At 39.8% G+C, this 12,375-nt stretch overlaps 1 protein-coding gene across 1 annotated transcript in view; it reads right to left on the minus strand.

The window, feature by feature from the left end:
- The window catches only part of Sorcs3 (sortilin related VPS10 domain containing receptor 3), a 602,076-nt gene that overhangs the window by 104,267 nt on the left and 485,434 nt on the right, over positions 1–12,375 (minus strand). The window contains exon 9 of the mRNA XM_051199708.1: positions 2,564–2,743. Within this exon, the coding sequence (XP_051055665.1) occupies positions 2,564–2,743 (180 nt within the window). The remainder of the gene's footprint in view (positions 1–2,563; positions 2,744–12,375) is intronic.

The following is a 12,375-nucleotide window of genomic DNA, read 5'->3' on the forward strand; positions in this document are numbered from 1 at the left end:
ATGGGAGGGGGATGGAAGTATGAAATATAACCTGGAGTTTTCAGACTTGGAATGAGTATTTTTTTTTCTTGTGAGCATTTATGAAACAAACATTTTAGATACATTTTTACAGAAATTGAATGTGTTTCTATAATTAACTTCATTTGTTCATTTTTTACTTAAAATTTATGTTGTAATAATTTAGAAGTCTGTTTGTAGCTTGTGGGTTTTGTTTTTGGAGACCAGGTCTCACTACGTAGCCCTGGTTGGCCTGGAAATCTCCATGAAGATAAGGGTTACCTTAGATTCATAGAATAAAGTCTGCCTCCCAAGGGCTGCGATTGAAGGTCTCAACTCCATGCCAGGTTATCAAGTTATGTATTTACTGTAGTTTACAATACTGGTCTAAGGCATGACTGCTAATCCTGTATTATTGTAAGGAGTTATAAGTTGAACACTTATTACCTGAGGAAGCATCAAAAAAAAAAAGTTCTTAACACCAAGAACTCTTAGCTCAACTGTGGGTGCTGGTATAGATATTTGTGGGACATTTTAATTACTTATTAGTGGAATATTACTAAATGGAAATGTAGTTTATTGTTGGGAATATGAAAAAAAACCTACAATACTATGCTGTATGAAAAAAAAAATGTTCAAATACAAGTAAAATCACTTGCAAAGTACTGCATTCAAGTGGTTCACTGTCAGCAGCAGCCTAGGAAGAAGACCTTGCAGAAGAAACCAATGATTATTTTATCATCAAACACGATTTTCTTCTGTATACAATTACAGCAATGGAAGTATTGTACTTGAAAGTTGGAATTAGAATATAAATTAGAAAGAGAACTTCTATAGCTGGAGGTCATGGCTCCAGACTAGTTCTCAAAATTGTGTCAACCCTTTCTGGTTAGAGAGAACTCAGTGGAGTGGGTCTACTACCTTCTCCAAGGAACCTTGATGCCAAGGCTTGCAAGGGAAATCCATACCACTATTTCTTTCATTGTCTTGTCTCTACTGTCACATAGCATGAGATATTTATAGGGAAGATAGAATATTGCATCAGCATCTTTAGGTAGTCAAGATGGACCTAAGCCACCCAATATTTGACAGTTCTCTAAAAGTATTTCTCCTGCAGAGAAAGAAAATAGTTTTGATAACTTATAACATTAGAAAGTCACAAATTAAGCTGTATCAGCCTGTGTGAAAATATTTGCTGGTGATGTAAATATGAGAGAAAAGTAGAAACACAAACACAGAGTAAATGCCCACCTCTGTACTGAATGTGTGTCAAGTCAGTACCAGTGTCTTTGTGTTCTTAATTCCCTCTACTCCACAGAACATTTAAACTTCTATGAGAACAAATCTCTGTTTACCTGACTTCAGCTCTCTAAACTCTCAATCCTAAGATCTTCCTAGATCTCCAGCAGACCATCACTGAACACAAGTCACTACAAATTCCTGAATAATTCAACTTCCTCCTGTAGGACTCCACAACATAGCAGAAAGATGCCTCCAATAGAAGGTTGACTATGCTCTTTACCCTGGTAGGATCTCCTATACTTAACAAGTAGATTGTCATCAAGACTCAATATCACCAGACTAAATACATTTGGTTAAAGTGATGTATTTAGCTGAATTATCTATGAAAATTTAGTGCTTTTCCCAGCTGCATTACTCAAGGGCACTTGAAGTCCAAAAGAAATATACCCTCTTTGCTAACTAGCCATATGGTCTTTTTTCTCACTCCCTATCTATGTATAAGAATCTCCAGTGAAGAAGGTTAAATCTTAATGACCCCTAGAGACCAATTAAACTGAGCTGTATCTCCAAACCACAGAATGTGTCTCTGGGTGCAAAACAGCCCCATCCATTAAAAATCTTCAATATGGTCATGGTCTAGATAATGTCAGGCTCCAACTTATTCACTAATTATTAAATGCCTTCTGGAATCTGAAATCTAATCAATTACCTAGTTCTCATCCATGTCCCTGACAAGCATTATTCTGTACAATTAGGATGGCTAGCACACTTCATCAAAAATGTACCCCATCTGTCTAGCCCTTGGTCCATGCCATTCTTAACATTTGGGATGGATCACATTTTTCCACTACTTCCTCCAGAGGATGTTAGTGGGACTGATAAAACAAAACAAAACAAAACAAACAGGTCATTCTGCAAGAAAAGTACTGGGCATATACAGTTCATCATGATCTCCCTTGTTTTGGGATCTGCCTGAACCATTTAGATACACTTGCTGTACCTCACTGCTGTTTGGAATCACACATGCTGTGTGCCTTCAGTTCTGGCATGTCATCATGCGTATATATATGAGAACACGGACTTTACAGAGATTGTCGATCCCTTACACACACCACGCCACTCAGCTCACAATAATGGCACCACACAAGCACTCTATCTTTATTTCTCTGGAACTGGGGTACAAAAGAGGTGACATCCCTTGCCTCAAAAATGCAATTGCCAATGAAAGAAGGAGTCAGACACAGGATGACAATGCTTGTGCTTATAAATTTAAAACACATGAAAAGAAAGGTCAATACAGAGGGTAATAATTTTGGCTACATACCTCATATAGTTCAATAATGATGTTTCCCATTAGACCTCGACTGCTCTTAATGTTCTCCATGGCCAGAGTAAAGTAGATCCCGCGCGTGTCTGAGATGTAGAGGTTGTACGTGTCGTTCTGGTTCCATTCTTGGACGGCTGCAAACACTTGGTTCTCATCTGTGCTGATGATGTGCATGTCCTGTTATGGGAGAGAAGGGCCTCTGAGAAGGTAGCTCTCCACACCCTTCTCCCCGCTGGGGCCCTGAGTAATTACCAGGATGGGTGAAACGGCTGAGAAACATCTTGAGTTATAGGCAATGTTAAGCAGTTCTGTGTTGGAATAAGGCTATAAATCGTGAACATCATGATTTCTGTTCCTTGCTAAGTGACAGAAAGATGGCTGTAAGGGGCTTTTGTGGGCATCATTTCCCATGGTTTCAAGGGAATCGTCCATGCTCATTTTTTATTTTTATATCTGGATGTTAGTGCTCGTGCTAACAGAGGCACCCAGCCTTCCCGGACACTCATTCACGTGGAGCAGCAGGCCCTATCCTAGCTTTTGATCTTCACTTAGGTGTTAAATCTTTCCGTACCATGTTTTACCTTTGAATCTTCAGTATCAAATGGGTGGTACGGAGGCAAGTGAGTCTGGCTGTAGACACTAATCCCACTAACCCCACATAACGATGGGAATCTACTGTGTGTCCAGGAGCTCTGGGTGTTATTAAAGTAAAGCTAGGGAGAGCTCGCTGCAGGTGCCCTGGATCTTACATAAGTACAGCACTGTGAGATGAATGACTGATAAATGTATCAGTCTCCACGAATTTCAGTTTTCTCCCCACGGAGTGAAAATATAAGTACCTAGTATTTGGAAACTATAATGTCTTCCAATATTTTTAATTAAAAGTCAAATAATCCTATGATATAGATAGTAAGATTATTATGATTTTCTGGAATAAGCCAAGGCACACAGCAGTTCATCAAATTGTTCCAGATTACACAGACAGTACATGACAAAACTAGAGTTTTAAATATCTGAGTGTCTGACTCAACAGATTGGTGAGCTTCATTTCAATGCATAGTTTTTAGATCACTGATTTTACACTAGTTACCAGTAAAGAGTGACTGCAAATGTCAGTTTGGCCTCTATGGAAAACTACAACTCTAGGCTTTTTGGTATACATGGCAACTTTGGGGGGGTCTCAGTCCTAATAAGTCTATGTTCTTACAATCTACTCTTCACATGCTATCATTAAGCTCACAGACCTTGCTTTCATTTAGTTTCTAATCCTGGTCTGTATTATTCCTAAAATCTACTTTGATAGTTCACAATTTAAAAACAATTAAAAAAACATACCATATATAATGATGACACATTCAAGTACATACCAAAGAATATGCATTTATCAGGAGAGCATGTTGGCATGGTTAAACATGTTGAATGTGATGACATTAAAATGCATAAGTACAGTGTGTACACCATGTAACAGACCATGGAAGGAAAACCACACTTGCACCTATGGTGAAATGCACTGGTATCAGCCATTTGCTAAGGCCAATGGCAAATTAATAATCAGGTAGGGTCTACCTCTGCTTTATTAGACCTAGCTATCCCAGAATCCATTTCAAGTGAAAAGAGGCCACAGTGTCTTCAGTGTCAACACTGTAGTGTGCATGTGTGTGTGTTCCCGACAACACCCCCATTTTATTAAGAAAAAATAAAACAATAAAGTTTGAACTTGTCAATTGGGAGGTAGCAAAAACAAATTCTGGACCTTTCCTTAGAGGTCATTTGTCAAAAGTCCCTAGCGTTGAACTTTCTAGGTCACCTTGACTCAGATTACTTGCTTACTTGTGCGTATATATCTTGTAGAATTACAGTACCCTGCTGAACTGATTTAAAAGAGAAGTTTTGTTCCCCAAATCCATGTGATGAAACCGTGTTGTGCAGGCACAGAATGAACCCAAGAACCCAGTAGGCAGGGAAACAGCAGCTGCAGGAAATACGAATTAAATTCACTTACCCTGTTAAGAATGCAATAGAAATGCCTGGGTTTTCCCAGATGTTTTGGTCATAAAAATGAATGAGCTAAGTTATTTTAAACTAAACTAATGTAAAGTAAGTGGGGAGGAAACAACTTAGCACACCATGGAATGGTCAGGGTTAGAGGCAGCCAGCTTTGCTGTGAGTGCATATTAGGTAAATGCTATCCTGGGGCTGTGCCAGCTGGTGAACAGGTACTCAGCCTCAGGCATAAGAAGCTAGAAATCTTCATGTCTGAGATTCTATATTGCCCTCCTGAGAAGTACTTCGTTTGTCAGTCATGCAGCTGAATAAAAAAAAAAAAAAATGATAATACTAAGGTTTTGTCAAGAAACTAACTCTTTAAACAGCGTATCACCAAGGTAATAACTTCACTGCAATCAAAACAACCTATAGGTCTTCATCAACTTCTTCATTATTTTCCCATTGGAGAGGGGCTTTGCTATGCCACAGAATACCATGATTAAACTTGATAGTTAACTCCAGAACTATAATTACCAGGAGGGACAGACCTCTGCACATTTTATGTTGATTAGGTTAACCAATATTTTAGATGACTAAATCACTGTCAGTGACACCATTCCCAGGGCTGGAATTCTGGATTGTACAGGAAGCAGAAAGTAAGCCGAACACAGATAGCTACTACTCTCTGCTTCTTGATTCTGCATTCAATGTGACCAGAAGCTTCAATCTTTGTGACTTACCTGTAACAGGAGACGGTAATCTTGAATTATGAACCAAAACAAGCCTTTATTTTCCACATTAAGGTAGTCTAGCAAGGCATTTTTACCACAGCAATAGAGACAGCAACTAAGATGTCCAAGCTAGCTTTGAGTTCCTGAACTCAAAGAACCTTCCTAATTCTGCCTCCAAAATCGCTAGAATAAAAAATAGTATGCCCAGTCTGATCTTGAGATCTCAACAGCAGACAGACATGGGTCTCTCTGACATCATGACTAAGAATGACTAGTAGAGAATTTTATATTTTACAACCTGAACATGTCTTCCAGATAGTCCTAGAAAATCACTTCAAAAAGTTCTACCAAGCACGATGCAACACGATGTTTTCATCTACAAAGGTCTCATTAAATAACCACACAACTGAATCACAAAATTACATTTTAAAAAAATTGTAATAATCTCTTAGTACGTTCACAGTATTGTATTGGGCCACATCATAGCTATCTTAGGGTGCATGTAGCCATGGGCCATGGGTAGTTCATGCTTCCATTATGAACTCTCTCTCTCTCTCTCTCTAAATCAACAGATAAAAACAAGAATATTAAATCTTTAAGGAAAAAGAGCAGTATTAGTTAAAATTAGCCCATCAGGATTCTGGACAGTCACAAGGTATTTTCTTGGATGTAACTTCCTCAACTGGATCCCAAAGCATGTATTACTTTCTTTTTGCTGGCCTTTAAAAAACATGAGAAGACTGTCAGTGATGATAATGGAAGAAAATGGAGGAAGGGAAACAGTATGAATACATGGAAATTGAACCTTGCTTGTTAAGCTGCCACAACTTGAAAAGCCTCAGAAGTAAGCACAAATGTTATTAGAAAAACAGTGATCAATAATACACCCTGCCATTTCAACAATGATTTTTTTTTTGGGGGGGGGGGAAGCCCTAGTAACTTTTTGAAAACAAAACAAAAAAAAAAAAAAAAAACCTGGGTCTTTGGATATAAACACTAATGAAAATACTTCACCATTCCTGACTTTTTAAAAATAGCCTAGATCTCCTAAAACTTTACATAAATACCTAAATAATTAAGCATTTTCCACCCTCTAGGTAGGAAGAAGAATAAAAGATAAATAAAGCCTACATCAAAGAAGATGTCCCTAAGCAGATGCTCAGATGGTGGAGAAATGACAACTCTTCATCCCTAACTAAGTGCTACACTAAAGCAATGAATATGAGGAGAAGGAAGGAAGGAAGGAAGGAAGGAGGAAGGAAGGACAGATGCACTAAAGTTGAGAGTGTGTGGACATTCAAGGACAAAAGTTAAGGGCTCAACGCATCTCCCAATGTAGAAAGTAAGAATAAAGGGGCTACATCACAAGGGCTTTTGTGAAGCACATCTAACCTTCATTTGGAAGGAAGTATAAAGAGTGTGAAGACCTGAACTAAGGAAGTATGTCCTTAATGCCATCTCTGTATATATTAGGGGATATCTATAAGGGGATAGTAAGGACATGTCTACTGTGTCTGACTTGCAGAACTGGCCTCTTTATTTTTAGATAACATGCATTTCATTTGTGACTAGCAATAAAAAGTTACACAGGATTGCTTGTTTAATGTCTTTCTCTCTCACTAAGCTTCCGGGGAGTAAAACTATTGTTTATTACATTATGTCTAGTACTTTCCAAAGAATCTGCTGTAGAGTGCACACAGGACAAGAGTTCACAAAGTAAGCAATGCAAGGAAATAGAAGAGAATGGTAAGGCACAAGGAATATAAAAGAGATACTAGCTCATTTCTAGGCTTTTCAGACCAGACAGGGGAGAGGATGCACTTTGAATAAGCAGTTCACTAAAGGGCTTGTTGGTGGCAAGATATGAGCTGGGACTGTTCATGCATGCATCACCATTATAAATAAAAAGTAGATGAAATCACACAGCATGCAGATTGTAGAAGAATTTAAAAATAGTTACTACAAAAAGATAGTTTGAGGAAGGGCATACAGAAAGGGGAAGAGCATCACTATGGATTTGGGAGAGACCATTATTATCCCAAATACTCCAGAGAAGCAGACAAAGATGAAGTGTAGAGTTGTAAAAGTAGGTTTGACACATAGGTGGTCACTAGCAAGGACGGCTGCAGGATTTTCAAGGGCATATTCAACACGTGGACTGGAGGGCAGGTGGCAGCTAGCAGCAGTTGGAAAAAGAGTGAATAGGAATGAGCAAACAGATTAGGATTACAGATAAATCCTTAAGAAATTGTGGCTTTGACCTACAAGACCTGAGAAAGTTAAGGGAACAAAAGTGAATATCCTTGACACTATTTTTATAACCATGTTATTTTTATAACCACTCCTTCCTATCCTTTATTACCCGTAATGGAACTAATTACATTCTATTGTCAAGTTACTACAAACTCCGACTATTGTAAGGAAATTTTTTTTTTTAACAAAGAAGCTAAATATAAAATCGAAAAAAGAAAGCATATTCAACAAATGGTGCTGATTTAATGGCTGTTGACAGGCAGAGGAATGCACACAGATCCATATCTAGAGTCATGCACAAAACTCAAGTCGAAATGGATAAAAAAACCAACCTCAATAAAAATCCATCCACACTGAACCTATCATAGAAGGAAAAGTGGGAAATAAGCTTCAACACATAGGCACAGGAGACCACTTCCTAAATAGAACATTAATAAATGGGACCTCCTGAAATTGAGAAGCTACTGTAAAACAAAGAACATTGTCAATAAGACAAAATGGCTTCCTAAAAAGTGAGAAAAGATCTTCACCAATCCCATATCGGACAGAGGGCTGATCTCCAAAATACACAGAGAACCCAAGAAACTAGACATCAAACTATCAAATAACCCAATTAAAAATGGGGTACAGATCTAAACAGAGAATTGTCAACAGAACAATCTCAAAGGAAGACACTTAGGAAAATGCTCAATATCTTTAGACATCAGGGAAATGCAAATCAAAACAACTCTGTAATACCATCTTACACTGATCAAAATGGCTAAAATCAAAAACTCCATTGACAGCTTATGGTGGAGAGGTTGTGAAGGAAGGGGAACCTACCTCAAGATCCTGCAGTACCACTCTTGGGCATATACCCAAAGGAGGCACATTCACATCACAGGACATTTGCTCAGCTATGTTTATAGCAACATTATTCGTAATAGCCAGAAGTTGGAAAGCTAGATAACCCTCAACCAGAGAATGAATAAAAAGGAAAAAAAAGAAGTACACAATGGAGTACTACTCAGTGTTAAGAAACAATAGCATCCTAAAATTTGGAGGTAAATAGACAGACTAGAAAAAAACATCCCGAGTGAGGTAATGCAGACCCAGAAAGACAAATACAGTATTTACTCACTCATAAATGGATACCAGACACAAAGCAGAAGACACCCAACCTACAATCCACAATCCCACAGAAGCTAGAACCCTCTTCCAGAATTGGATGGAAGCAGATGCAGAAATCCACAACTAATCATTGGGTCGAGCTCCTGGAGTACAACAGAAGTGAGGGAGGAGCGATAATATGAACAAGGAGTCAAGGCCATGAAGGGGAAACCCACAGAATCAGCTGACCCCAGCTAGTGAGAGACCACAGACTCAGGTCTGACAAATGGGGAACCTGCATAAGATCAAACTAGACTCCCTTACTATAGGTAACAATGGTGTGAGGCCACTGGCAGTGGGTACAAGATCTAACTCTAATGCAAAAACTGACTTAGTGGAGCCTATTCAATATGGAGAGATGCCATGCCCAGCCTAGACACAGGGGTGTGGGGGTGGAGAGGTGCCTTGTGCCTACCTCAATGAAATGATGGGTCAGATTTAGTGGACTTCCTAGGGGAGGCCTTACCCTCTTTGAGGAGCAGATGGGAGGTTAGGGTTGGCGTTGAAGGGAGCAAGAGGAAAGGAGTAAGGAAGGACTGGGATTGGAATTGTAAAAAATAATTAAGAAAGAAATCAAAAATAAAGTAAGGACTGGGTGTGTAGCAGAGCGAGAAGATGGAACAATTAAAGGAGGCATTTCCTTTGCGACCAAGTGATGCTCCGAGATGCTCCGTGGTTTGGCAGATCACTGCCCCTTACTGCACTCTGTGCCCATGCTCTCTGTGGCCAGTATAAACTCGAAAGTGAGCACATTTCAAGGACAGAGGACAACAGAAAAGACAGACACAATTTTGGTCGAGTCAAATCATCAGGCAGTTTGTCCACAATGGTTAGTAGGACAGGAGCCCAGCTGATCACCTATGAAATCAAGAATGCAAATCTGCCCCGTGAGAGAAGACATCTGAGTCTCATCAAGTCTCATGGAAAGTAGTTCTTTTGTGATAAGCCTTTCCCCAAAGACTTAAAATGGAGGAAGATTTCTACACTTCGGCAGTTTTCCAGAATCATGAGGCTCAGGCAGAGATCGGGGGTATCACTAGAACCCAAATACACTTGAGGAAAGAAAGAAACAGAACTTTTCTCCTGTAGAAATAAGTTTTAGAGTTGCAACTTGAGAAAAAATGTAGAACCAAAAAGGCTATGTGAGATTCAGAGTGTCACAGTGACAGCTTTAGGTAATATGGAGGCCAATACTGTCTGAGATACAATTCTATCATAATCTTAACTTGCATGCCAGGCAGGGTAAGGGCACCAGAACTGTGCCCCCTAGGTAACAGTTGTCCCTCATCGTTTAATGAGCACCTACACTGGACCAGCAGCGAGTCACATGTCAGTATTGTCATCTAATTTTGCCCATGCGCAGACACAAGCTCCTGGGTAAGTGGCTGAGCTTACAGGAATGTTTGGGTTTCTGCTAAAAAGCCCAGCTATCTTTTCCTGCTCTTACCCTTTCACACCGTGCCTTGCGATTGGTGCAGAAGTTTCATGTCTATGGGGTAAGAGTCCCAGAAATGGAACTATGCTGTTCATTGTTAACCTCCCTCTCGGCAAAATACTCTCAAGTCCAGGTGTACATGATATGAAAAGGTAGACTTGGAATGGAAGTGTGAGGTGCCAAGATTACAGGAGACTTCTCTGTCTATCATTTTGTTTTCCCTGAAGGCACATAACAGCAGCAATAGCACTGCATGGAGCAGCACCAATATGCTTAAAGTCACTTCAGTTTTTCAAACAATGGGCAGAACTAACCTCCTGCCAACCCCTCTGCCCCTAACTCCCTAGCCATGATTATGAATATCTGGGCCAACACCAGCTAATAAAATGATCGATCACCATCCAGCTACTGTCACAGCAGTCTCATATTAATGAGAAGTCTATCTGGATGCACCTCTATGAAAGGGCTGCATGAGTGCTTTGCAATGCCCCCTCAGTAAGTCACCACAGGGTTGCTGACAGTTAATGGAGTGCTCTGGATGGGTGGAAATCAATTCAGGGCTTCATCTGTACCCCACCTGCAGCCACATGCCATAGGGACCAAACTGTTGCTTTCCTAATAAGGTTAAAATTCCATAAAATATGCACTGAGGTAAACATGCCCTTACCGTGGAGAGATGGTTTGGAAGGTTCCAGAAACACATACTTTAGGGAAACTTGCAGGCTGGGGCCCTGGGTGAGGAACCACAGAGTTCTCCCTTAGGAAGCTCATAGCTGAATGTTCCCTTTTTCATCCTCTGATACCAGTTTACTGGCTGGCTTTAGACAAGTTGGTGGGTATACCCTGCAGCCACCACAGTGAGCAATTTACCAAGACACAGACATAGAGAGGCAAGCGTGCACCCAGAAGCCATTCCCCATGATCCCCAAGGCTATTTAGTATGGGATCTGCCCTTTGCTATGGCCCTTCTGCCAAACTGCAGCCAAACTTCACCAGGTATTTTAACTCTGTTGCAGTGGTCATGCAGTGGCTCTTCAAACAAGGCCTTTACATGTGTAGCTGATCTTCCCTACCCCTGGCCTCCAGAGACCAAGTGCACTTAATTCTGTACCTTTGCTAAAGAAATAGAGCGTTCTATTCCTTCTAGTGATCCCTGAAAAATACAGCACGAGATTTAAAGATGATTTTAAGTATTCAGGAAAGGTCTGCACAGGTTATATGAAAATGCTATGTGCCCTGCTAGCTAGCTACACAAGAGACTTAGTCATCTATGAATTTTGACATCCAATCCCTCTGAAATAATAAAATAAGACTATAACACCTATCAGTCTTGTGCTTCCTCCCTACCCTCATTTATAGGCTGAATTTCTTATTTTTTTCTTATATTATCTTAAACACAACTTTCTCAAGTAATTTGTCCTCACTCTCTACATTCAGGTATCAGGACCTTGAATCCAAAAATGGCCCTTAGACATATCTTATATTTACATGGCATATTTAATGCTGCATGTCTACCATACTAAAAGCTCTAGCAGGCAAGAGAAATGTTTGCATTGTTTTTTCGGGACAGAGTTTCTCTGTATTTTTTGGAACCTGTCCTGGAACACTCTCTGTAGATCAGGCTGGCCTTGAACTCACAGAGATCCACCTGCCTCTGCTTCTGGAGTGCTGGGATTAAAGGCATGCACCACCAATGGCTGGCTGTTAATTCAATTTTTAAAAATATTTTAAAATATTTTATTACATTTATACTTATTTGATTTTTATTGAGTATGAAAATTGATATGTATAAAATACGCAGGGTTCAAGAAGTTGAGTCAATGCATGTAGAAAACATCTAGGGAAGCTACAACCCAATTTTAACCCGTTAACATCATATTCGGTTTTCTTACTGCTGAAACAGTCCAGTATTTCAAGTCATGGAAGCTAGACTATACCCCTTCTGACTGCTGGGAGAAAGGAAATCAGCCTTACCCGGGATGGTCCACTTAGCAGGCCACCAATTCAGAGTTATCAGCCTTAAAAACCATATACAGACAAACAAAATAATGGGCACAGCAGGTTGTATTTCTAAAACTTTGCACTCACACACTCATATAACAAATATAGCCAAAGAAAAAGTGGGTGTCAATGAGAGTTGGGGGGTTTGAGAGGGCTTCAAAGGGGGTATCTGGTAGGAGAAGGAGGAAGGAAATGAAGGGGTATGATGGCATTCTGTTCCAATTAAAAACATGAAAAATGAACAATTTTGGAAA

The sequence above is a fragment of the Phodopus roborovskii genome, unplaced genomic scaffold, assembly GCF_943737965.1.
Source record: "Phodopus roborovskii unplaced genomic scaffold, PHOROB, whole genome shotgun sequence".
Taxonomy (NCBI): domain Eukaryota; kingdom Metazoa; phylum Chordata; class Mammalia; order Rodentia; family Cricetidae; genus Phodopus; species Phodopus roborovskii.